Below are 27,222 nucleotides of genomic sequence, written 5' to 3'. Positions count from 1 at the left end.
ATGATACATACAGTTATACTATTGCTCCATTTCTACAGAGACTCACAGTGTATTTTCAAGGTGATAGTGTTTAAGATAGAAAACCACCACGATCGGAGTTTGGGATGGACACGTACGCACTGCTGTATTTCAAATGGATAACCAACAAGGACCTACTGTATAGCACGTAGAACTCTGCTCAATGTTACACGGCAGCCTGGAAGGGAGGGGAGTCTGGGGAAGAATGGATACGTGTATATGTGTGGCTGAGTCCCTTCACTGCTCACCTGAAACTATCGCACACTGTTAATCAGCTATGCTGCTGCTGCTGCTAAATTGCTTCAAGTCATGTCTGACTCTTTGCGACCCCGTGGACTGTAGCCTGCCAGGCTCCTCTGTCCATGGAATTCTCCAGGCAAGAATACTGGAGTGGGTTGCCATGCCCTCCTCCAGGCGATCTTCCCGACCCAGGGATTGAACCTCAGTCTCTTCTGTCTCCTGCATTGGCAGGCGGTTTCTTTATCACTTAGCACTACCTGGGAAGCCTGTTAATCAGCTATACCCCAATGCAAAATAAAGTTAAAAAAAAAAAAAAAGAAAACCACCAAGTTCAGAATTGAATTTCTCACTCCCAGTCCTGTTCTGAGTCTACCAGGTGCTCTGTCTGAAACGCACAATAGGTTCATCACATGCAATCAACAACAACCACACATTCAGCTTATGGAAAAGGATCAGAACAAACCTACCGTGCTGTCCTTGGGGACTTTCATCTTCCACACACCACCCTTAGCATTACTCTCCTCTTCCCTGGATCAAAAACCAACATTCAAAGTTACACTACTGGATGAAGTGGTCCTGCATACATCTAGGGTTAGGGCTAGGGTTATGACATTAAAAACAAAAGAAAACAGAGCATCCTGCAATGAACTTCCCCACCCCTGTCTGTTTTACTGGAAACTGAAGCGGATGAAAGAAAAAGGAAGGCAATGGAGATGGAGAGGGGAGTGGGATTCAGTGGCCAAAAGGGCAGGGAAGGTGATCATCCTCAAGGAAGGGTGCAGAGAGGCTTCCCAGAGTATCTGGGAGGGACTGCAAGTGCCTAACAGGGGTGAGGGCTTTTACATCTCCACATCATGTTCTTGACATCATCTCCTCTGACTGGCCTTTCAGCCCTGTGTCACAAGTCTAATGGGAGACTCAGCTCCTGTAGAAGGTATCTGCTGCTTCCCACTGTAGCAACTGCTCCTTCTTCTGGCAAGAGCACCCCAATTTCCCTTTAAGTAGCTTCCTATCCTCTACTCTTATGTCAGACACTTTCTGATATGGCTGATGTCACACCCTAGCTTTAAAGATGGGCTCATGACCCAGGTCTGCCCGTGAGAATGTTGTCTCCTCCTAGTCTTTGTGGTTGGCCAGGGATGGAAAGATGACCCACATGGGGCCAGAGAGAGCCTGCCCTGGCATTTTATTGGGGCTGGTGAATGCTGACATTGATGAACTTGCAGGGTGAAAGACTGGAGCCTAGGAAAGCCATTTTGTCACCTAAACGGCAGAACCTGCCTGAAAATTAAACCAAGGAAGAGGATGGCAAAGCAAATCTGCTAGAGTGTCAGAGTCCCAATAACAACTGAGCACCCAAGATCTGCCCGAAATTAGCCCCATCAGTAGACTATCTAGTTACAGAGGCCAAAAGATTCCATTTTTGGCTCAGTTTAGGTTTCTGTCATTAACTGTCAAAGAGTTAAGATACATTTCCCTTCCATTACTGAGTAAATGAGTTAGAAGAGTCAAGGAACATGATACAAGGATTCACTATTAACTGGGATTCCAGCCCAGGCAAAGTAGCTTACTCTTCCCCACCCTCAACACTACCCCAGCCATTAAAGAAGAAAGACAGCTTTCCCTTGACTGTGGGCCATGACCACTATCATACACTTTCTATGTGGTCCATGTGAGGTATGTCTGAGGGGATGTGATCTTTGTTCATGCATGGTTCCACCTTCCCTACAGCCTATAAGCTTTTTCATTGCACTGTCCGGGTCATTACTGAACAAATTAAAGAAGAAACCCAAATGATGCTATGCCCCCAAACAAAGACCTGCATGGCCCCTTCAGTGAGTTACTGAGGACCTATTTATGGAGAGACCGTGGTGGGGTCCTCCATGGGCAGATGCTGAGACACCTGCTCATCATCCCGGGGCACAAGGAGAAAGGGATGGCGGGCAGGACTTATTTCAAAACTAAATCATGGCAGCATCACTAGGAGAAAATAACTGTGGCATTCCAATTTGGCATGAAGTTAAAATTTTATTAAGTTCACAGTCATTTCCCTCCCACCATAACTGCAAATTATACAGAAGACACTTACCAGAGTGGTCGCCTCTCTCCTCTCATTAAATGATAACTGCATCTCAAAGGCAGGCTAGTCACGGGAGGAATATTATTGTACACACTCCAGAATATCTTTAAAAGAAAAACACTTTGTTTAATATATCCAGTATTGACTTACTATACTGCTAGATTATAAAACTAATGCATTAAAGAAAAAAATCAGGTTCTCATTAAGTCCTATCCATTCGAACTAGATTTTTCTCAGTATTCTTTGTCATTTTCTGCTAGGAAATGTAACATAACATTAAAGAATGTTCTTTTCTGAAGTCGGGCCAAGTTGTATGCTTCAGGAAACTATGGTTATTAAGCAACCATTCTTATACAATGTGTCTCCACATAAAACTGGGTAAGGATCTTGCTAATGATTTTTCTGACACGTAGATGGCATATAATAAAGTCAGTAGTGCTGAATATATGTACTGAACCGTATTTCCTTGTAACACAGACTCTGTCTTCTAAGCCTAGAAAGAGTCTGTTACACTTTGGATTGGGGGAGGGGGTATACAGGAGGCAAACAGGAAACTCCCCACTTCCTTTCCTCTCCCAGCAGGAAAAAGGAACCGCTCAGCTGCCAAAGCAACAAGTTCCCCAAGATACAAGGTGTTATGAATTCCAAGTCTGTGTGCTCCCCAAGCTCACAGAGTGAAATCCAAGCCCCCACTGGGATGGTATTAGGAGGTGGGGTCTTTGGGACAAAACTAGGCCATAAGGATGGAACACCCCATGCACCATGATGTACCGATAAGGAAAGGAAGAGAGTTCTCTCTACCACGCACAGATACAACGAACAGACGACTGTCTGTCTATAAACCCAATAAGAGTGCGTTCACCAGGACTTGATCATGCTGGCTCCCTGATTTTGGACTTTAGCATGAGAAATCAGCTGAAATCAGCATTTGTTGTCGAATTAATCCAGTCTACAGTATTCTGTTAGAGCAGCTGGAACTAAGACATATGGTAGCTGGGAGTCAGAAATAGATTACGTAAAAATAGTAGCCTAACAGCAACAATGAGAGTAACAGCAAGATTAATAGGGCCAGAATCTGGTCTCTGAACTTCTAAATGTTTACGAAATTTATCCTAATGACAATCTCAGTAGAAGGTGTAATTATCAGCCTTGCTCCATGGATAAGGAAACTGAGGCACACAGACTAATCCCCCTGGTACAACAGGCTTAGGACAAAGACTGGGTGTACACAGGAGAGAACTCAGCCCAAGGTGTTTGGAACGGACCCAAGAATCACGGCACTATGAACATATTTATGCAGAGAATCACTATACAAATGAGAAACAATATTCTGTGTGCTGAAGTTAAGTCAAGGAAGACTGGGACTCCTAGTGGATCTGAGGAGAACAGAACAGGCAAAAGAACAATTAGAAAAATGAATCCAAGGGTAGCATAGGTGAAATGACATTTTATCTATGCTGAACGATAATCCTCATCGAACACAGAAAAAACAGCCTTATCGGATTGTTTCAGCCCATGTTGTATAAAAATTAAAGCTGGATTCATTGCAAGGTCAGTTATAATGAATGGTAACATAAAAGTGAAGGCAAAAGAAACACACCCTACTTGACAACAGATTTAATAAGAATACCTAGTGTCCCTTACACTAAATGGTGGTAATGTAGCAAGTAGCTGAAAATAACTCTGTAGGTCATCAAACAGATGTCCGTCTTTGTGGAGACACCTATCATATCAATGGTGTGCTATCAGTGCAGACAGTAAGATTATCCCAATATTTCATTTCTGGTCTGTGTTATGGGTGTGAACAGGCAGCACTAGAATTTGACGCCAGGCATGTGGACTCTAAAACCTGTCATCTTAACCACTCAGCAATTTCCCCCTCTGGAGACACTACGACCCATTTTAGGTACATCTTTCTCCAATCCTAGAAGCCATGGAACAGGTCACGAGATAACAGAGTGAGGGGCACCATGGAAGACCATTTCCCACCAGCAGGTTCCCTTAATTACTGGCTGTGCTGCTGCCTCAGCTCTAGCCTGGGACTTCCACAATGATATGGCAAGGACCTGTGCAGAATTTATGGACACATTTATGCTAGAGTATAAACGCCTGCTTTCACCAAGATGACTTCAGACCTGGCAAACTTCAAGTTTCCTAAAAGGGATCCCAGGCTAGAACACCCGCCCTTGTACCCTGCCAAAGTTCTCAAATCTTAACTTTCACCCAGTGTTTGAGGCACCATGGAAGACACAAAAAAATGCTTCTCCGATTCCACATGTAAGCATGACAGCCTAAGGATTGTGCTACGGCATGTGACTTTAGAAGTCTCCTTGAAAACACAAATGGACAACTGATTTTGTTAGTCTTGGCAAATCTGAGAGGAGGCGATTACATACAGCCCAAGAAGATACAGTAAAAGACTTTACTCTGACCTAATGTACTTATTCAAGTCCGTATTTGCATGTTTGTGCATGAACACAAAATGAGAGTGAAATATGTGGTGACTTCATTAAAAACAGCCCCATTAAAGTCCACAGCACAAAGTCAGTCTGTTTCCTTACTGCAAGCCTCACGCAGTGTGTGGACTACTCGTCAAGGACGTGTGATGGAGAAAGAGCTGGAGGAAGGACTCCAGCATCACACAGTTCCTTACACCCCCTCCTTTCCTGCGGAAGTAAAAGCACCGTTTCACTGGAAGCTGGATAAATAATTCCTGGTCATGCTCTCCATAACACACTTTTATTTTTGTTGAAACATCTATGTTTTATCACTGACAGAACCTTGCAAATAGATTTCAAAAGCCTGTAGACTTAGAATTAATTCTAACTGGCCTGCAAACAGTATATTACAGTAGAACTAAGCACAATATTTATTAAAAATGAAGTGTTTTTTTTTTTTCCCAAAAACTTAATGATAACTGGAGGAGAGGTAGGGAAGTCCAACATCATTTATTCAGTCAACATGTGCGGACATCAGTGAGGGGCAGGGCGCTGTGATCAGTCCCAGGAGTGGTTAGATTCACTAGACAATGGTGTCCACTTGATAAATCCCCAACCTACTAGTTCTGACTGAAGCAATTACGCTCCTCCTGACAGCTTTTTGCCAAATAGATCATCAATCATTGCCAGGAAAACTGGCAAATTTCCTCCTCAGTTTTTTACTGAATGTTCTGAAGAAAAAAAAGAGAGAAAGAGAATAAACTTGAACTTGCTTGAGAAGAAAAAATGCCATTTGGTGACAGACGACCTGGTTTTAAAAAAAAAAAAAATTCTAGCAAATACACCTCCAAAGGAAAAAAAAAACCAAATCCACAATTTCTTCTGAGGGTTACAGCATATAAATCTTCGAAAGTATCTTTTAAATTTTAAACAAACATTTTTATTCCTTAGGTAATTCTAATTGGCTGGGGCTTACATTCCACCAACTGAATCAATGCTGTTTATGGAAAGGGCAGACAGAGCCCAGAAGAAAGAAGGCAACTATAGAGAGCCTAATGGATGTTTTTAAATCATAGCAGACACAACAGGCTGAAAGCAAAGTGCTTCTGACTTGGGAAAGCTAGGTACTTGAGAGAGAAATGGGTATTCCTTTGAATTTCAAAGGGCTTGACTTTGAGAACCAAAGTTTGAAGGACTGATGGGGAGTAGGGAAGATGAAGGCTAGGATCAGGGCAATTTCCCACCATGCAGGAAGTCAATTAATGAAAAACAAAGTCTGAATTAGGGAGTTAATGAGGTTCAAACATTGAGAGAAACAGAAAAGTCGTGCTAAGTCAGACATGACTGAAGTGACTTAGCACGCACATATATGCTTACGAAGACCTTCATTTACAATAAACAGTGCTGGACATTCATTTACAGAAGAAATGTGAAGTTTCTGTTTTCTTTAAATTTAAGCAAAATGTCCCTCAATTTATAGGACCACTGGGTAGGACACAGAACAATGAGACACAGCGTGGCAACACCTTAAAGGTGATACCTCAGGTGTTTAAGGTATTGCCTTTAAGGTGTTGCCATGCCCTTGGATTGCAAGTAGATCAAACCAGTCAATCCTAAAGAAAACCAACCATGAATATTCATTGGAAGGACTGCTGCTGAAGCTGAAGCCCCAATACCCTGGCCACCTGATGCAAAGAGCTGACTCACTGGAAAAGACCCTGATGCTGGAAAAGACTGAAGACAAAAGAAGGGGGCAGCAGAGGATGAGATGGTTGGATGGCATCACTGATTCAACGGACATGAATTTAAGTAAACTCCGGGAGATAGTGAAGGACAAGGAAGCCTGGCGTGCTGCAGTCCACGGGGTTATAAAGAGTCAGACACAACTGAGCAACTGAACAGCAACAAAAAGTGGGTTAGAATGCTGTTCCAGCATGGGTTTTCAGGGCTGAAATTTTGGTCCTGTGGCAGCAACAGAGCCCTCCCCTGCAAACTGCAACTGGCTGGTAGCTCTCTCCCATCAAGCTTGTTCAGAAGCTGTCTTCTATTCTGTGCTGCATCCGTTTAGGACATAAAAACACAAGAGAAATGTGGAAAATTTGGAAATGTTTACACAAGAGTAAAAGGAATCAATAGGCTGTCTGGAAAACACATCTAAATGAAACATGGAATTTTCCAAGAAAGGCAGTAAAGTAGGAAATAAATTTAACTTCAAGCAGAGGGCATTATTGTTGGCTGTGATGAGAGTGTCCTTAGCAAGGGTCACCGGGCCGGCTGGAGGCGCAGGCCTCATCCATCTACTCCTCGGTCAGGGAGGAGCAAAAGCAAAAGGATGGACCCAGAGGAGGAGGGACTTCCGGTCCCAGAGACACAGCATGATTGACTGTTTCCACCACATGTTTCGGGCCACTAACCTCCCAGACTCAGTCCCTCCAGCTAATCAATAGGGATAACAATTTCTCTTCTACCTCCATCTGCATCTCTGATTTGCTGAGGGCCTCAAAGTACAAAAAGACACACTATGTCCTTACAGAAAGCAATCAATAATAACACATGACACTTACACTGCATCTCAACACAGATGAAGGAAAAACAGATATAATTAGGGATGTAAATTTTTTTAGTACTGACAGAGTGACTACTCAAGAATAAACCTACAATCATGGAACAAAAAGAGAGTAGGGCAAAAGCATATTCTCAAATGATTTTAAAATCAGCACCCAGGCTAGTTCTCAAATACTAAAAACCACTCACCGATAAGGATACAGGCTGAAATCCCCACACCTGTTAAACATGTTTTCATTAAGTAGAGGTATTTGCAGTGGTATCATCTGGGGAATAATTGCCTGAAATCATCTAGAAGCAGTGGTACACGGAATTTAAAACATGACTGAGATTCAAAAAGATACATGCCTCCCAGTGTTCACTGCGGCACTACGCACAATGGCCAGGACATGTCCATTGATGGAGGTATGGATAAGGAAGATGTATACATATACAATGGAGTATTACTCAGCCACAAAAAATTGAAAGAAAAAAAAAAATAAGACTGTGCCATTTGAAGAGACACGAATGGACCTAGAGACTGTTATAGAGTGAAGTGAGTCAGAAAGAGAACAGATATTGTATATTAATGTATTTACGTGGAATCTAGAAAAATGATACAGCTGAACCTATCTGCAAAGCAGAAATAGAGACACAGATGTAAAGAACAAATGCATGGCCACCAAGCGGGGAAAGGGGGCAGGGTGGGATGAACTGGGAGATTGGGACTCACACAAATACACTACTACGTATAAAATAGATAACTAATGAGAAGCTAGTAATGCCCTGTGGTCACCTAAATGGGAAGGGAATCCAAAACAGGATATATGTACACATGTAGCCCACTCACTTTGCTATACGGCAGAAACCAACATGACACTGTAAAGCAACTATAGTCCAATGTAATTTAAAAAAAACGATCGTGGAAAGTATAAGATGATGTTCCAACAGAAGTTGAGAAATAATGGCAGATGAATTTGTTACTATTATCAGGCACTTTCTATGTGCTTTTAAGTCCTATGCCATTTCATTCTCACAAACCCATAATACAACTGGTATCAGATTATCCCCATCTTAGAGATAAGTAAACAGATACAGAGACGCCAAACAACTAGCCCAAGCTACTAAGTGGAAGATATGAGATACAAACCCAGGCAGTGTGACCACCCTACAGCCCAGCCCACATCCTCCCCGGTCAACTGATAAAATTAAAGGGTAGAACTGTTGGGTTCTACTCTTATTACAAAAGTGTTGGCTTTTGTAAAAGCTGTTGACAGGTGAGGGCTTATGAAGTGCCAAGCACTGCTAAGAGCTATGCAATCTCACTTAATCCCTTATTCAACCTTGGGGAGTAGAACTGCTATTATCTATGTCAGTTTTACAGACGAAGAAATGGAGGAGGACAGACACGTCAGACATAGGACAGAATTTCCTGACCTGTTAGGGCAGGGTTTCATTATCACCCCACTATCTGAAGGAGCTCTGTTCCTAATCACTTTACTGCGAAACTTTGATACCACTGAAAGACTGTGCATCTGTATACGTACTGTATGCATGTCTGTGCTTTATATAGAAAAACAGTACAATCATCCTTTGCCCTACCAAGAATCAGTTTTTGCCCGCATTGAGAATGTGTGACAAACAGCTTAATGGATTCTTAAGCGAGCAGTCTGCTGTGACTCAGGTAAGTGGTTCATTTATTAATTCCTCATTTACTGATTTGATCCTTCAGTATTTATGAAGTGAAAGGAATCAGACACAATACACAATACCGTGTGATTCCATTTATATGAGGGTCAATAAAAGACAAAACCAAGGCATGATGACAGAAATGTGAGTAGTGATTGCTTCTGGAAAAGAAGGACCAGAAGGCAAGGGCATGAAGGAACTTTAAGGCAGGATGAAAGTTTTTTATCTTGATCCTGGTGATAATTACATGCTTGTGTATCTCTGCCAAAATTTATCACACTGTACACTTCAGAAACCTGCTAAATTATATCCCAATAAAGTTTATTTGAAAGTATTTCCTAGTATGTGCCGGCCTGGGAAATTTAAATTGGTCCCTGCAGGCCCTATGTCACTTGCTACCAGATATCAAGGCTCAACCAACGCTCTGTTATCTTCGCGCAGGGTCAGGGAAAGAAACTGATCCCTCAGTGTGACTGTACCAATGTCTTCCTGGAATCCCAGGCACAGTTCTGATGATCCAATGTCATAAGAGTGTGGAAAAAGTCTCAAGAGGACCTCAAAAAAATAAATAAAACCAGCGGGCTCTAAGAACTTCTACAGGAGGACAGGTTTAGCATCAAGTGCTTGGAGCTTTACACAGCGGCCCCGCGGAGAAGTAACAAGGCCCGTAATGTCACCACGGGTGGGGGGAGCAGTAGCCTTTCCCAGACTCAGAGCATCTGTCCCTCTGGACAGGGGCCCATGTGCCGCTCTGACACTGCTCGTACTTGGCACTGGTTATTTACAGCAGCTCTCTTATTCTGCTTTCCACACGCTTATGTCGTTTTCTCAACTAGATCAGAAACGGCCTATGGTGGGGACTGTTTTTACACCCAACTTAGGGTCTTCTGTGGCTGGCGAGGCACTTACAATCGGATCCCTGAGCCCTACATTTTCTGAACCAGATAGGCGGGAAAGCATCTGAATATAGGATGTGCTCCTGTGAGAGGCTGCCAGAGAGACACAGTCTAAACACCAATGTATTGAAATTTCTAGGACATTAAAAGACTTAGGGGGCAGAACACACAAATGATTTAAACTGGACCTTCCAGAAAACTCAGGACATATAGTCAATGCAAGTATGAAGCAGGCCTAAAAGCCTTATTTTGTGTTCAACAATGTATTAAAACTAGAAAAGGGAGAGAAACTTGATATAATTTTCCTTGGAACAAAACAATAATGTGATCAACTAAATAGACCAGTTTGTTTTTTTTAATGTTCACCCTAAGAGTTGGAAAGAGAATGAACTAAGAGCTCTAAGAGCCTACATTGTTGTCGGGTTTCCCATGAAACCTGGTAAAGACATCATCTTATTCAATCCTCACGATCAGCTATGGAGGCAGGCACTACACCAGTTTCACAGAAATTAAAAGGCTGATACTCGCCCAACTTAGGACGATGGAATTCGAACACAGAAGTAGCAAACAGGTCTGACACCTTCCACCTTCTTGCTCCACACTGTCCTGTCCTCCCAACGTGACCCGTGACCTTCTTATGAAAACCCTGCGGGTGGTGCCAGGACCTCTCACTGATGGCAGACGGAACCCAGGGAGGGAACGGCTGAGCTGGTGTTTGAATGGGACACAGCCTGATACCTTCAAAACAACGCCCCAGACTGCTGTTCGTGAGGGTCTGGGAAACACCGAAGTAGGGATAACATCCTCTAGGTTACCAAGAGAAGCGCAGTGTGATCAGCTGCCTCTGGGGCAGGCACGGCTGACGGAAGCCCTGCCGGAATGAACCTGCGGGCCGGGGCCGGGGCAGAGTCAGGGTGGGCGCTGCTAGCACGGCGGCAGGTCTCAGGTGGGACGAGCAAGCTTCCCCCAACAGCAGGGCTCTGGGTCTTACCTGTACTGTTTGTACTGTGTAGATTTTCTTCAGATTTGATGCACACTCAGCCGCTGTGGCTCCAGGGAGGGATCTAGGCAAACAGAAGCCAGAGAGCAAAGAAACAAGGAAAACAAGGAGTCAGTGTTCATGAAACATTCCACAATGTTAAGTCTGCGGGTCTGCCCACCAGCCAGGTCTGAAACCGCAGAAGCAGACACGTCTGGGATGCTAGTTAGAATTTAAAATGTGGAACTCCCACTTTGTCAAGTCAGGTGCTCGCTTCTCCTAAAAACCAGCATATTTACCCTGAGGAAATTTAACAGGAAAAGTGGAAATGTAAGTGAGAAAGGTATTCGAAACCTTACAATCACAGTCTAAAAAAATACTAAAATAACCGTGTGATAACCAAGCCTTTTTTGTCGAGGAGTTTGACCGGGAAACCGGGCCTGTTGTACACACGACAATGACAGTGCGTGGTCCTCATCTGGTTACGTGTTTGAAAAACTTGTTAGTTCCCTGGTGGTAAATATTCATGAACTCTTGAGAAACAGGCTGACCTTTTGCCAACGTTAAGAAAACACGATTACTCAAAGTCACTCCGACTTTTTGTTTCACCTGAATTTGAATGTTTCCAAAATACTTCTCAGTTCTTTTCTCCGGCTGATGTAATTAGCTCTGGTGAGCTCTGCAGTCAGAATACATTAATCTTTAGTTTGCCATATGTTCCACTAGATGGCAACACACTACAGGCTTACTCACCAGAAGCGCCATCCACTCCCGGCTTTACCCAGCACTGTGTCATGGGGCAGGGGTAACAGGCAACGTGCCCATCTATTTTGCAGAAGTGAAGCCTCTTCAACCCAGCCATCTTTCCTTTCTCCCTACACTGAATTAGCAGGCCTTGCTCAGAAAAGTTCAGGTCCAGCTACATCATGCCTAAGATTTAAAAATTCAACTCATGCACCACAGCCCCATATCTGATTGGTGGTAAGAACTAAGGCTTGTGGTGAGGAGCATGCACTGGTTCCCAGCTGACCCATGAGAGTCTGGAGCCTATAAAAAGAATGCTCTTTACCAGTGCTGACCCTCTGAGAGGGGACTTCAAGATGCTGAACTTCCCAGCTAGAAATGTGCCCCAAACTGACCAGCTCAGAGGTGCAGGGGATCGCAGAGCAGACGGTCCCGCCCAGCTATGGGGTGAACATCAGGCACCAGGGGGCCGAGCTCTGCAGACGACAGTCCAGGAGCTATGGGCCAATCATGCGGACCTGGGTGTCAAACCTGATATTAAAAAATGCACTTCTGCACACAGCTCCCTAGCCTGGAGGTCAGAAGGAAGCATGGTTACGGACTAGTGTGGGGGCGAACAAGGGACCCTGGTGAACAGGTAGAGCCCATTAAATAAATCTTCCCCAAAGCGCCAGGTGTGCGACTCTTTTCCGGTTATCATGAGTGCGTTGGACACTGTGTTTGACAAAAGCAAATCTACAATAACCACCATGATCGCATTTTCTGCCAGACTGGAAGCCTAAAATAACCGTGTTGTTACTACACTACACTGCACTCCAGAGTGTAGTGAAGACAGAGGACTCGATCAGCACCTGCAGCAACGGTGCCTGGCCCACGACGCCTCCATTGATCTGCGCTGCCCAAGGAACTGAAGGACTGACTCAGATAAACACTGAATTGCTATTTAATACAAGTTTTAGGCTTCCTCAATGTGCTTAGCGATGCAGGAGATGCAGGTTCGATTTCCTGTGTCAGGAAAATCCCCTGGAGAAGGAAATGGCAACCCACTCCAGTATTCTTGCCTGGAAAATCCCATGGACAGAAGAGCCTGGAGGGTTACAGTCCATGGGGTCATAAAGAGTCAGACACCACTAAAGTGACTTAGCACACACACATGCTGTTTGAGGCTGAAATTTCAAAAGAACTGGGTGAAAACACTTAAAAACAAAACCCAAACTTTAACCTTTTTTGAACAGGTTTTCCCATGAACAATCTACCGCTTTCATAGAAAAATTTACTGACATTTATTCTAACAATGACTTTTCTTCCTTTGAAGAGTTTAGCTGACATCTCCACCAACTATTCCCAGCAAATATATCCCTGACTGCCCAAGGCACAGAGCAGATCATGTACAGGTTCTTTCCTTAATGGGGTGTCGGTAAAAAGTGAAGGTCCAAAGGTAGGAAAATGTACTAAGCAATTTTTTCATTTTTAAAACTGTGCATTTTGAATTTTTGCTAACTTGTAAAGTTATCATTCAATTTATGATGGTTTAGAATGAGTTATAATTTGAGTTAGAATTCACCTCGTACAGCATGATGTCAATTTAAGCAAATACAATGTGAGGATATCACTATTTAACCTAGAAAAAAAAAAATCAGTGATAAACCTTTGCTTTATCTGTCTCTTTTAAAATGCCTCTGTCTCCATGTTCTGGTCTTTTACTCATATTCTAGTACAGAAGACAATTACACAAAGCTCCACTGCTCAAGTTTTTCGAAGAAATCTAATTTCTAGAGTCTGAGAAGGGCTGCATCATGAGATGACGAAGCAGCATTTCTCAGGGCATGACGATGATGTCAGGGGCTGGGGTGTGTGGGCTGAACTCCTGCTTATGTGCTAATAAGCAAGTCACCTTCACTACAGCACCGAATCCCCACCAGCCAATGTACTCAGAGGTCATTATTACTTGTCACCGTCTTACAGGTCAGCTGCCCAGTGCCTGCAGAGGTTTGGAAATGTGCCCCAAGCCACAAAAACCTCATCTGAATACAGGTAACCTGAGATTTCCTGCTCTCTACACCCTCACTCCTAAACTGTCCAGTTACACCATCTACACACTTATATTCTTAATGGAGTTTCACAAGTGACTCTTGGTATGTTCCCATCAAGGCTGTTTTTGCTGAATGCTATAATAGTTTTAATACAAGACTGTGTCTATATTACTTTCTTAGAATAGTCTTTGCAATAGAGCAGGGTAGAGAAGGTCCTCGCTAAAAGCAATAGGATCATGTGCAACAAAAGTTCTATTCTGATTAATACCTCAGGGTGCTGATGCATTGGTGCTTGAAAGGAAACGTGTCAGCTTCTATGGAAGCTGAGTTTTCTAATTTCCTAACGAAGGAGGTCAGATTCTCTGATTTTCAACGTTCTTTCCAGCTGCTGGACAGTTTTATGAATACCCAGGTGTCAAAGTAAGAAAACAATGCTTCTGATAGTAGCGAATTGGCTTAGCCAGATAAGAAAAGTCACTCTTCTGTAAGCCAAATTTGATCCGGACAGTCACCAGAAAGCCGACACTTCATGCCTGAACCTCAGCTATCTTTAACAAGCAATACTGGGCGAAACATCCACAGAATCGATCTTAAAAAGGCCAGCTGGCCAAGATGTGTAAGTGATCTGCCTTGTAAACAGGTTAGTCTGTACTGGACTTGCTGATTCCAAATTGAACTGGAAGCTGTACCATCCAGAGTCACTGTTTCTTTAAGCAGCAGTTACGGGCGGTTCCTGGCACCGCCTCAGCCCAGCCCGCACCTTCTCTTCCCACTTCCTCTGACAGACAGTTGCAGCAACTGGAAGGGAAGTGTCTGTAGTGAATTTCAATGAAACTTTTTTTTCTTTTCTTTTTTTTTTTTTTTACTGCTATCACAGATATAGTACATTCTCACATCTTAAAACAAACCTTTTTGCTTTATTCACGTTACAAAAACCCGAACCTCTCAACAGAACCCTAACCCAAACCCCTCTGTGCTCCTCTAAGTGTGATGTGGCCTCTGGAGAGAAGGTTTTCGGCAACATCCAGAGACATTTCTGGCTCTTCCAACGGGGAGCGTGCTCCTGGCACTGAGGGGTGAGAGCCAGGACTGCTCTGGCCCCTCCCACGGTGGGCAGACCGCCCCCACAGCGAAGACGATCAGGTCCAAACTGTCCAGAGTCCATGCCCAGAAACCCTGCCACAGACGTAGAACAAACAGCCTGCGAAGACACGATTTGTTCAATCAACAAAGATTCATCGCACACCTCTTTCAGCTGACGGGGGTACAGCAGTGATCAATCTAGACAAAGTCCTTGTCCTCATGGAGTGTGCGTTCTAGAATTAGGCACCCTTGCCTCTCTCAATTCCCCAGATATCCGAAGGCAAAGAAATAACGTTTAGATCCTTTGCAGGGTTGGGGGCGGGCATGGGAGGCAGGAAGTGGCAGAAAAGGTTGAGAAAGAAATATACACGTTGACTATGTCCATTTCTAGAAGGCCATACAAATAAAGCTGTGGAAAATCACAGAACCAAGGAGTCGGGACTTATTTTCACATTCTTTAAATACTACATCTGCCCCTCACAGTACACAGCCGGAGCTTAGAATGCAGCAATGGAATAATAAATGTCTCCTGGATGGATCAGGTCAAGGAGTCTGAATTGTTTCACTAGAAGTTTCCTTTGTGATTTAATGACAGTCATGTAATAATGGCTTCCTGTTATTGAGCCTGTACTATATGACAGGGCTTTGCACATATAGATCTCTATTCCTTATAGCAATCCTGACAGGGTACTGGTACCACTGTCTCCATGTGCAGAGTTCAAAACTGAGTGCGTTGTTAAGTAGCAGATCTGGGTTCCTCTCCTGGTCTCTGTGGCTCTGATGCCCAGGATCTTCCTCTTGGATGAGTCTGCTTGTCAGTATAAAACAAGCAGTCATTGTCAGCACTGGTAGTCACAGATAACACATCTTAGGGCAGTGCCCTCCCAGCCCTTCTTAGATGACCGGCTCCCTCCTTGGGCCCACCCAGTGCTGTAGCCCGTGCTTCTCCCCTCCATCACCACCTATGGAGCCACACTGCTGGGAGGGGGAGAATCAGACACACACGACAGGGATCAACGTCACCAGGGTCCCTGGCAACAATGGTATCCCAAAATGGGATATAAGGAACATAACTCAGGAGGAACACACCTGCAGGTCATCATTTTAAGATACTTTGCCAAACAAGAGTCACACTGGCCTGCAGCAGGAAGGCAGGAAAGCAGAGGGGTTTGCAGTCGGCAGATCTGAGTTCCCAGCTCTGCCGCCCACCAACTCTGTGATGAGCCTGACTCTTCTGATCCTCGCTTCCCCTTTCTGAGGAACGTGGGCTCTACCCCTCACTGCTTTTCTACCTAGACTACACGAGTGAATGCACATGAAGTATTTCCACAGTGCCTGGTATCTGAGCAGCAGTGGTTGCTGTCATTACCACCAGCAGCAGAAGAGGAACAGAGGAGGAAGCAATCAGAGCTAAGAGACACCAAGCGCATTTTCTCATCTGTGGGACAGACAGCAAAAATCCCAAGAACTCTGCGAGAGTTACAAAGAACCTAGAACCTCCTGGACCCATCCTTAGAAAAGAAAGCCCATAGGGTACCAGTCTCTCTGGGCTTAAGGCCACAGCTTCCATGAGCTGCTTCCACTTGGACTTGGTGAATCCAGAAGCTGATGGTCAAGGCAGAAGTGGCAAGGAATGCTTCTAGGTCTGCCAAATAGATGATTAGTAAAAGATGTCAGGGGAACCCTTAAAATTACAAAATGCCCAAATACAGCTTTATATTACTCCTGTGTCTCTTCAACTTAATGACAAAACAGCAACATATGAATCTTTAAGTTTCTCTATGTGCAATCAGTTAAAATCCATTTTCATTTGGGGAGTTAGGACAAGGCAGGAAGTTTGGTAAGGTGGACCAACTATTCTACTTAAGTGGTTTCCAGGCACATCACCATCATTTATATACAAAAATGTAATGTGCTATTTACAAGTCATCTTTATGTCCTCATTAAAGCAGGTCCCTGAGAATCTCCACAAGACAGAACTCATTTAGCTCAACTGAAGTCCGAGACACTTCAAAGCATTTTTATCCTTTCTTATTCCAGATATCCTTACTGCACTCCCAGTAGGTAAAAAGACCACACATCATGTGCCATGTGTATGCATCATTAATTAAGCCATATTTAATTATTAATTAAATTATTAATTAAATAATGGTTGCAACCCCACTTTGCAGATAAGCAAACTAAATCTGACAGCAGTGACTTGCCCAGAGACTCATGGCTGACTAGTGGCAGAGTTGATACCAGAACCAGGGTCTCTGGCAACCTGGCTCTTTGTCACTAATCTGGCACGACCCCTACTCTGCTTGGTGCTGTGAACACAACTCTGGACCGAATACATTCTCAATTCTCCTGCATGTTGCAACCCTTAACCCCCACCTGCCAACGGTCCAAATGCGCTTTCTCCATTAAACACCACCTGGCTGCTGCAGGCTCAGCTCAGAAATAAAACTGATGCAGACAGATGAACTTACTCCCTTCGTAAGTACTTAAGGAAACTATGTGAACCGTCGCCCAGGTAGCTCTCAGTGGGGCACAGCGCCCCGTGCCAGGGACCTGGATTCCTGGAGATGCTTCCAATAAAGGAGAGAAGCTGGAAAGGTTTCCCCAAACCCTGCCCACATCCATGCCACTTAACTGGAGTCTCTCAACCAGCAGCATCACCCAGGAGCCTGTTAGAGCTTCAGAGTCTCCAGGCCCCACTTGACACCTGCTGAATCCCAGGGGATTTGTCTGTACATTCAAGTTTGAGGTTTCTTGACTTACATCATCTAAAGCAAATCACCACAAGAAATGGGAAATAAAATCTACTGAACTCTGTATATGCGTGGTTCATTCACTTTGCTGTACAGTAACACTATAAAGCTATATCCAAAAAAAATTTTTTTTAACTAAATCAACTGTAGACAGCATCATCAGAAAAATGAAAAAAAAAATCACTGGGAAAAAATTCATCTATGAAAATAAAGATATCTTTTAAATCATCCAAAGAGATGATTAAGACATGTTTATCATTAAAATGTGAAGGACAATCCTATAAAAGCACTTAAATATGAGTTTTAGGTGGGACTCTCTTCTTTTTCTCTGCCAATTTTGAAACAGGGAGTCGTTGGCTTAGGTATCTCCTGTAACACTGGCCCCCAGTTTCCTTATTTGAGAAATCCAGCCCAGCTCCCATATCTAAAGCTATGGACCATGGAAGAACTGTTTGCCATTCATCGTTCACAGTCACAGGGAAGCAGTGTTCAGTGGAGAGAGGGATGCTGGTGCTTGGGGTCACACAGGCCTTACTCCAAATCCTGTTTCTGTTCTATGTTAGCTTTGAGACCTCAGGTAAGTTACTTCTCTGGGCCTAAAGCATCTCATATGCAAAATGTTGCTGTAGGGCCCACTCCAGGATCGTAAGGATTCTGTGAGTAACTACATATAGCTCCAGTCATTTGCCCATTGCACTGAATAAACAGGAGTGAGTATTAACTGGCTAAAGTGAAAAACAAGGTATTTAAAGCTTTACATATGGTACACGACAGCCAAGTTATGGAAACACATGTACAGTGCACACATGTACGCAATAAACATTTGGTGAAAAGATGAATGATGACTTCACCTTATTTTTATGAGAGATCATTTCATTTCAGCCAGGAGAATAACTTAAGTGGGGAAAATTTTAAAGCCAGGGATATGATTCCTAAAAGCCAGTCTTCTTGCTGAATTTACTAATGTCAGGCTCTGCTGTCACAGAGAAAACCTGCACAAGCCCAGATACACGAGGAAGGACGTCCCTTGGATATCATTCACTCCATTAAAGATGATTTCATTTTAATCACTTTTAGATAGATCTGTGGCTTGTGGCTACATGGCTTCCTGTTTGAGAAAGAGTCACTTGCAAAAATGGGCCAGAGCCTATTAATATCATTTAATAGTGCATCTACTGAAACTATCCACATAATCTAAGTGTTTTATCTTTGCATGTTTACTTGAGTTTGATTTTCCCTGCTTCCATCTACTGTCACTCCTGGCCCATGAGCTCCCTGATGGTAGCAACTGCAACTCTTCTGATCTAGATATCTGATGAATCCTTTAGTACCCAGAGGATGGGGAAAAAAGAAGTGTAACAGTGTTAGATCTGACAACGGAAGTGAGAAAGGCCGGGCTCTGAACTGTCATCATGACAGGTCACTGAGGCCTCACCAGCTGCCTTAGGTTTGGAAATAAGGAAATGGCATCTGTTACACTGAAAGCAGGAAAATATATTTTCAAGAAGCTACCATATACCAGGTAAGGACTGGAAAGTTTTCTGAGTGAGGATGTCTAAGGCCCTCAGGCCTGTCTGCAGGAAGCAGCTACTGACCCACAGGTGACAGGCTGTGAGCCCCTAGGTCTGGGCCTTTCCCTGCCTGAAGTACCCAGAAACACTTTGCCTCTTACAGAAAATAAAATCCTGGCAAGTAAGAGAGTTTGTGGGTTCAGAAAGGCAAGAATGGAGAGAAAGAATAGGAGAAGTCGAGATGCCAGTTCCTCTCTCCCTGTCACCTGCCCGCGCCTAGACCCAGCAGGCCACTCTGGGATGAGGAAGGACATTCTGGGGGTCCTCTGTGTCAAGCCTGGTCCCACCCTGCCCGCATCATGCCTGTTACTATGGAGCCACCACTGGAATGCCGTTGGACACATTTCACCCTGGAAGGCGGGTCCCTCAATGAACTCTTCATCGATGCTATCGAAGCAGACAGAGTTCCTCCTGGAACTCCTAGGAGGCCCAGGCCCATGCTGTCATCTTCTCATTCTCAGCAGCTCCAACAGTAACTGGCGACTGATATGCTTAACTAATTTGATCAATAAATACAACAGTAACTGTCAAGTTAGGCACCTAACGCATCCGTTACAAATGCACATGAGGTCCATGTGTTCTAAATGCACATGCTACGCCAGAGGTCTGATGGAGCAGGCCTAGGGCAGGGTGAGAGCCTGTATTTCAACTGACTGGGTGAAGTTAAACCCTGACGGGATGGAGTTAGTGGGCGATGCAGAGAGGGCCCACAGTTTTGATCAAAAAACACAAGAACACAAATACTCACGAAGTACCTACGATGCACACTGTAAGGCGCACTTCCTTCTGGGAGCCAGACACGAGGCAGTTACGTGTCTCATGATCAGAAGGGAGGGACAGCGGAGGGATCAACGATCCTTAATACAAATACAGGCTATAAAAATGCTGCAGGGACACAAAGGAGGTGCACTTAACCCCGCCTGGGCCAAAGGCTATTACATAATTAAGGACAATTACAGAGCTGGCATCTGAGAAAGGCCTCAAAGGATGTGTGGCAGGTTTTCAGGTAGAAGAAGGGGAGAAGGGCACCCAAGCAGAAGGAATATCATGAGATATATCTCAGAGGCTGCAAGTCCATGGTTTATCCAGGAGAAGGGGCAGGCATCTGCTGCTACCAGAAAGAACAGACAGACTGAGCGATATAATGGAATTGGGGAGACATAGGTGATGAGGCTAAAAAGGAGGTAAGACCAATCAGACCTGCTCTGGAAGAAGCAGGGGTGGAGATCCACAATTCTACCTGTTTGGAACACACCATCCCACAACAGAGGCACCCTTAGGTGAGGAGAGACACAGTCAAAATTGACTCCTGAGGCAGAACAGAAGGGCAGGAAGGATGAGGTCAGGCATCATCTAGAAGGCTAACCCTGAAGGCGTGGGAGATGCCTGAGAAGGGACAGACTTGGGAGCAAGAAGCTACTGTGTGACTGAGGCTAGAGAGAAGCAGGGAGTGCAGAGGGAGGGACGTGGAGAGGAGGGGATGGCCTAGGCTTGGAGCAGGTCTTCCCAGAGTAAATGGACAATGTGAAGTACAAAACTGGAGGGCGAAGGGCATCTGAGGAAGAAGGGGATTCCAGGTAGGACGTAGTGGTGCTGACCATCACAGGCTTGGTTCTGGGTGTAAGCACTCAGGAGAGAGGTCAGGGTTAGGATGCAGGTTTGCAAATGATAATTAGAGTAAAACCCCTTCTCCTGAAGGGAAAGTCACTGAGAGTAGATTGCAACAGCCTCCTAAATGTTTCATTCAGTTCAGTTCAGTTCAGTTACTCAGTCATGTCCGACTCTTTGCAACCCCATGGGTTGCAGCATGCCAGGGTTCCCTGTCCATCACCAATTCCCAGAGCTTGCTCAAACTCATGTTCATCGAGTTGCTGATGTCATCCAACCATCTCATCCTCTGTCATCCCCTTCTCCTCCTGCCTTCAATCATTCCCAGCATCAGGGTCTTTTCAAACGAGTCAGTTCCTCTCATCAGGTGGCCAAAATATTGGAGCTTCTGCTTCAGCATCAGTCCTTCCAATGAACATTTAGGACTTATTTCTTTTAGGATGGACTGGTGTGATCTCCTTGCAGTCCAAGGGACTCTCAGGAGTCTTCTCAAACATCCCAGTTCAAAAGCATCAATTCTTCAGCACTCACCTTGCTTTACAGTCTAACTCTCACATCCATACATGTCTACTGGAAAAATCATAGCTTTGACTAGATGGACCTTTGCTGGCAAAGTAATCTCTCTGCTTTTTAATATGCTGTCTAGGTTGGTCATAGCTTTTCTTTCAAGGAGCAAGCATCTTTTAATTTCATGGCTGCAGTCACCATCTGCAGTGATTTTGGAGCCCCACAAAACAAAATAAAGTCTCTCAATGTTTCCACTGTTTCCCCATCTATTTGCCATGAAGTGATGGGACCAGATGCCATGATCTTCGTTTTCTGAATGCTGAATTTTAAGCCAACTTTTTCACTCTCCTCTTTCACTTTCATCAAGAGGTTCTTTAGTTCCTCTTCGCTTTCTGCCATAAGGGTGGTATCATCTGCGTATCTGAGGTTGTTGATATTTCTTCCGGCAATCCTGATTCCAGCTTGTGCTTCATCCAGTCCAGCATTTCGCAAGATGTACTCTGCATATAAGTTAAATAAGCAGGGTGACAACATACAACGCTGACTTACTCCCTTCTCAATTTGGAACCAGTCCGTTGTTCCATGTCCGGTTCTAAACCAGTCCGTTGTTCCATGTCCGGTTCTAACTGTTGTTCTTGACCTGCATACAGATTTCTCAGTAGGCAGATAAGGTGGTCTGGTATTCCCATCTCTTAAAGAATTTTCCACAGTTTGTTGTGATCCACACAGTCAAAGGTTTTAGCATAGTCAATGAAGCAGAAGTATATGTTTTTTCTGGAATTCTCTTGCTTTTTCTATGATCCAGTGGATGTTAGCAACTTGATCTGTGGTTCCTTTGCCTTTTCTAAACCCAGATTGAACATCTGGAAGTTCAAGGCTCACATACTGTTGAAGCCTGGCTTGGAGAATTTTAAGTATTACTTTGCTAGCTTGTAAGATGAGTGCAATTGTGCGATAGTCTGAACATTCTTTGGCATTGCCTTTCTTTGGGACTGGAATGAAAACTGACCCTTTCCAGTCCTGTGGCCACTGCTGAGTTTTACAAATTTGCAGGCATATTGAGTGCAACACCTAAATGTTTAGTGCGGGCTAACCCAGGCTGTCCTAGGCTCTGAACTAGGAGTCGAGGATAGAGCCGTGGGGAAAGGAACCCTGGGAAGCATACACTCTGGTGAGAGAAGACAGACAAGCAATGCTAATCCTACAGAGACAATAAAGGGGAGGCAGGGGCCTGGGGCGGGAGTCAGGAGGTGTGCATCATCTTCTACCAGTGGTCAAGGCAGGCCTTGCTGAGATGACACTGAAGCAGAGACTAGAGGGAAGCAAAGGGCAGACCTAGCAGATGTGACTGAGGGTAGAGCAGCCCAGCAGGAAGACCCCTCAGTGGCAAAGGCCCAGGCTTGCGATGATGGAGAAAGAGCCAGGAAGCCAGCGAGCTAGAAGGGCACGTGCAGGAGAGACAGCGGCACAGAGATAGGTGAGAGGTGTCCTAAGCGGGGCGGGAAGTGCTGCAGTCTCAAGGGCTGTGATAAGCGCTCTGGCTTTTGCTTGAGACAACTGAGACAACTGGGGAGCGGTATTTAAAGGAACTGCTTTGGCTGCTATGATGGGAACGAACTGTGGGAGGCCAGGGCAGAAGCAGGAAGAGCAGTGTGGATGCTCTTTGCTTCACCCAAGGGACAGACTGGTGTGGTACAGGGTCTGGGACGCAGGTGGTGAGAATACAGTGGATTCTAGATATATTTTGAGGGCAGAATCAATAGCACTTGTTGATAATGGATGCAGTGGGGAGGAGGAGGATGTGGAAGGGGCCAGAGAAAGTGGGGAGGTAAGGAGGAAGAGAAGAGTATCATGGGTGACTCTAAGATTGTAAGGGCGGGGTGAACAACTGAAAGGATGGGTTGCTGTTAACTGCTCTGATTTGAGCTGACTCAGTCCAAGGAGGCAAGATGGGGAGTGCAGCTGAAGAAGCAGTTTGGCACCTGTCGAGCTGGGATGTGTATCAGACATCCACATGGGGACGGAGAGGAGGAGTTGAATGCACCAGTGTAGGGTCTTGGGAATCACCAGTGGTCCAGATGGAGCCCAAAGCCTTGTGACTGGATGAGATCACTGGTGTACATGGGAACAAGAAGAGGCCTGAGCACTGAGGACCGCAGATAAAGCTCAGAGGAGTGGGGGAGGGGTCAATATGAGGTGAAAACAAAGCAGTCAGAGGCGCACAGCCGAGAGTGGCCTCCAAGAATCAAGACAAGACAGAGTTTCACATTCCCAGAAAAGGGGAGGAAAATTCTTCATCCGATATCCCTAGCCAAAATTATCCCCCAAATGTTTGAATCTTTAGCCATACAGTCTAATTAAATAAGAACCTACTGGCGTTTACTACTGGAACTGCAAATAACTCCATGGGGGTAGGGGTGGGGATGGGGAACTCTCAAATCCATCCATGAGGGGAATAAATTAGGACGCTGGCTTCCTAACACTGAAATCAGACAAGCTGCCCTGAGGACCACTGATGGGGGATGGGTGGTTAATTAGGGAGCACTGAATAATAGTGCTGGTGTTTCACACTCATAGCACTCATGTAACCCACCGAACAGCCTCCCTAATGTATTCTATGATTATTTATCATTTCACGAACAACGCAGGTGAGGCCCTAGGGAGGCTAGGTCATTCGTTCATCACTACACAGCAGGCTGAAAGGTAGGACAGCCAGGAGGTAGGTGCCAAGTAAGTAGACTTGAAGTAGCAGGAGACCTTTGGATGGTGTGGATCTTGAGACTGATCTCATCAGTGCATACATCAGCTGTCTGGGGAGAAGGGTGCCGTGGAGAGCTCTCCGGAGAGCCTTACCACCCTCTCTATAATCTTGTTTCTCTGGGGGGAAAAGATATGTGGGAACCTCTAGAACATAATGTGTTCACAACCTCAAGGGGAAGAGAGGCACTCTACATCTCCAGAGAAGTAGAGAAAGTTCAATAAAACCTATGGGATGACTGATCAGGCAAAAGGAATTCAGACGTGCAGTGTTGGAACGAAATATAATCTCTAAATAAATATAGCCACTACTATTACAGATTTGGATATGGGGGCAACAACATATTTCACTTGATTACTGACTTTCAGAGAACACAAATGTGCAAATACACATCAGAAAAGCTGTAGTCTGTCTTCACTGAAATCACCGTATTCTCATCTTAAAAGATAACAGATATTCTTTAAAAGTTGGATTAAGCTATAAAGCTACATTGTACAACATAGGAAATAAAGCCACTGTCTTATAATAACTACAAATGGAGTATAACTTATAAAAATTATGATCACTGTATTGTACACTGTAGTAGTATTGTACATTGACTATACTTCATTAAAAAAAAGGGTAACACATTCTTTAAAAGTTGTGTTGCTATGTAGTATTAATGGTCTTAAAAATGTTGTGCATGTTTATAAACAAACTCTCTTGATACTGTTTCCAGCAGTCCACAGTCTCCACTGTAGACCAGAAATCCAGGTTTAACATCTTGAAAACAGGTACCAGGTAACAGCAACATAACACACTTTTGAAAACAAAGACTCATATGATTTCACTCTGCTACAGTTTGCCAAAACCATTCTTGTTATGACAGTAAGACGCTCTTTCAGCATCTCATAATGAAAGTGAAAACATTAAAAAAAAAAAACAAAACTGTATCTTCCCCACCCCCTAACTTTTCTGTGTTCCAGAAAGAGACAATGACTTCAAACTGTTAATTCTTATAGAGGGGTGCTAATTCCAACAGGAAGAAAGGAATGAGCCTGTCTTCCTAAGAAAACGTGAACATCATTTTAAAAAAGTATTGCACGTCTTTTATGCAAGGCTTTTAGAAACCAGATTTGTGTCTACTGAGTAACTTGCCCAGAAAATTGTCACATCGGGGCCTTCCTAATACTTAACCACAGGAGACACAGTGTCATCAAAACTTCCGTAAGCTCTTGGACAATCTTTAAGTGTCAGCCTTGGGCACCGGATGTGTGACAGATACTAAGAAGGGTCTTTGCAATTCATCCATTTATTTCATTTGTCAGAAATTTCTTGTGCTCCTACTAGGCGTCAAGCACCGAGTTCCTGCTCACTGGCCCCGATCAGAGGGGGGAAGTGTTGTGAGGCTGAGACAGTTTGAAAATAAAGTCTCCTACACAACACAACTCGATAGCATTATAAACATTATGAAGACCACGGAGGGCAGGAGTGATAGGAATGAGAAGGAGTGTTAATTTCGATGTGACAGTCCGGTAGGCATTTCTGAGAAGGTACTGGAGCTGTTGCCCTGAGGAAGCTGCAATCGTCTGCACTCTACGAACGAGGTGAGGCAGGGCTCACCACTGATCCCCAGCCCCTCGGAGGCGTGTGGATCGGTCCTCAGCAAGTGCTCAAGAGCTGCCCAGTGAATGAGGAAGAATTCAAAGAAGTGTGCAAGGCTGCAGCGGTGGGCAGGGGGGCAGGCGCCCGCGGTGCCGTAGGAACACCCCCGCCGCACACTTCCCAGGGGCTGGCCACCTCTCCGAGCGCCGTGGCCGTGAGGGTCGCGTCCGGAGCTCCCCAGGAGCCCCGTGGGCGTAGCCAGCACAGCACCAGTCTCCCCACTTTACAGAGCACCCCCGCCAGGCCCGGCATCTCCCACCGCCCAGCCGGGATGCCCGCCCGCCGGCACTGCTTCTTCGGAAGGAAATAAAAGGGGAAAGTGCTACCGAAACTTTTGGGACTGCGTGTTTCTTCTCCTGGCCTAGGACGCCCGACGGCCGCTCGCGCCGGCCCAAACCTGGGCTCCAGAGCTGGGTCTGAGCGAGCTCGCGCAGCGGGGCCGGGCGCCGGGCGCGGGGCGGGCGCGGGGTCGGCGGCCCCGGCGCTCCCGGCCCGGGCGGGCGCCGAGACAAAGCGGCGGCGCAGGCCGGGCGGGCGCGCGGCGGCGGCGGCGGCGGCGGCGGAGGGCCCCGCGCCCCCTCACCTGTCGAGCCAGAAGGTCCAGGGCGAGTGCAGCGGGACCCCGCCCGGCTCGGGCCGCAGCGCCGACAGCTGCTGCAGGCCGAGCGGCGGCGCGGCGGCAGGGGGCCCCGGCGGCTCCCGGGCGCCGGCGGGGGGCGCGGCGGCCGGGGGCATCGCCATTTTCTCCGCCCCGCCTGTGAGGCCGGCGGACGCGCGGACCGCGGGCCGAGCGGCGGCTGAGTCACCCCGGCCCCCGCCCGCCCCGCCGCGGCCGCTCCGCCCCGCCCCGGCGCGCCCCGCCCCGGCCCGGCCCTGCGCCCGCCCGGCCCGGAGCCGCGCCACGGGACCGCCGGGGCCGCCGGACAACAGCACGGCCCGCGCGAGGCGGAGGCCGATTCCTGCAGGCACCGACTCCGCGTGCGGGGACCGACGGACGCGCGGGCCGGAGGGAGGGCGGGGCGGCGGCGGGCACCGATCCCAGGCTACGGGGCGGCCGGGGGGAACAGAGGGTCAGTCAGTGAATTCCGCAGCCTGACGGGAGACGGGCGAGACGAATGAGTGGGCTACAGAAAGATGAAGGAATGGATGGATGGATGGTCCAGTGGATGGAGTCGGACCCATATGGCGGGAGGGGAGGAGGTGAGGACAGACAAACCAGCAGTCTGAAGGACGGTGGGAAGGTTGGCAGATGCTTGAAGGAGGGGTGAAGGGATGGAAGGGCAGATGGAAGCACGGTTGGATGTGACAGACAGATGCCTGCGGAACCGCTGGCCAAATGAACAGAGGCTGGAGGGCGCAAGAGTTGAGAAATAAATTCAGACAGGCAGAACCTGGACCACGAATCCGGGTGTAAAGTGGTCACAGGCCAGTGTCGCCCATTTCCTAACTCAGTGGATTTGAAGGGGTCACCGTGTGCCCAAGCGTGACCAACTGTAAACGAGGGTGCCCAGAATCAGTCCAGGTTCTCCACACTTGCCCCAAAGCACCCACGAGGAACAGAGGGAGAAACGGGGCAGTTTGGAACATTGCCCTCGGCTTTCTGCACCGCTGAATACAGAGGAAGATTCCTGAACCCA

The 27,222-nt window shown here is 46.0% G+C and overlaps 1 protein-coding gene across 1 annotated transcript in view; it reads right to left on the bottom strand.

Moving 5' to 3' along the window:
• EIF4E3 (eukaryotic translation initiation factor 4E family member 3) overlaps positions 1 to 26,411 on the bottom strand; it is a 39,589-nt gene extending 13,178 nt beyond the window's left edge. Inside the window, exons 1-4 of the mRNA XM_043886082.1 lie at positions 26,169 to 26,411; positions 10,897 to 10,969; positions 2,348 to 2,442; positions 726 to 786 (exon numbers count right to left, since the gene is read on the bottom strand). Of these exons, the coding sequence (XP_043742017.1) occupies positions 726 to 786; positions 2,348 to 2,442; positions 10,897 to 10,969; positions 26,169 to 26,326 (387 nt within the window). The 5' untranslated portion in view covers positions 26,327 to 26,411. The remainder of the gene's footprint in view (positions 1 to 725; positions 787 to 2,347; positions 2,443 to 10,896; positions 10,970 to 26,168) is intronic.
• Positions 26,412 to 27,222: the final 811 nt, after the last annotated feature.

The sequence above is a fragment of the Cervus elaphus genome, chromosome 24 (assembly GCF_910594005.1).
Source record: "Cervus elaphus chromosome 24, mCerEla1.1, whole genome shotgun sequence".
Classification (NCBI taxonomy): Eukaryota; Metazoa; Chordata; class Mammalia; order Artiodactyla; family Cervidae; genus Cervus; species Cervus elaphus.
This window is presented reverse-complemented; position numbering and strand designations above follow the sequence as displayed.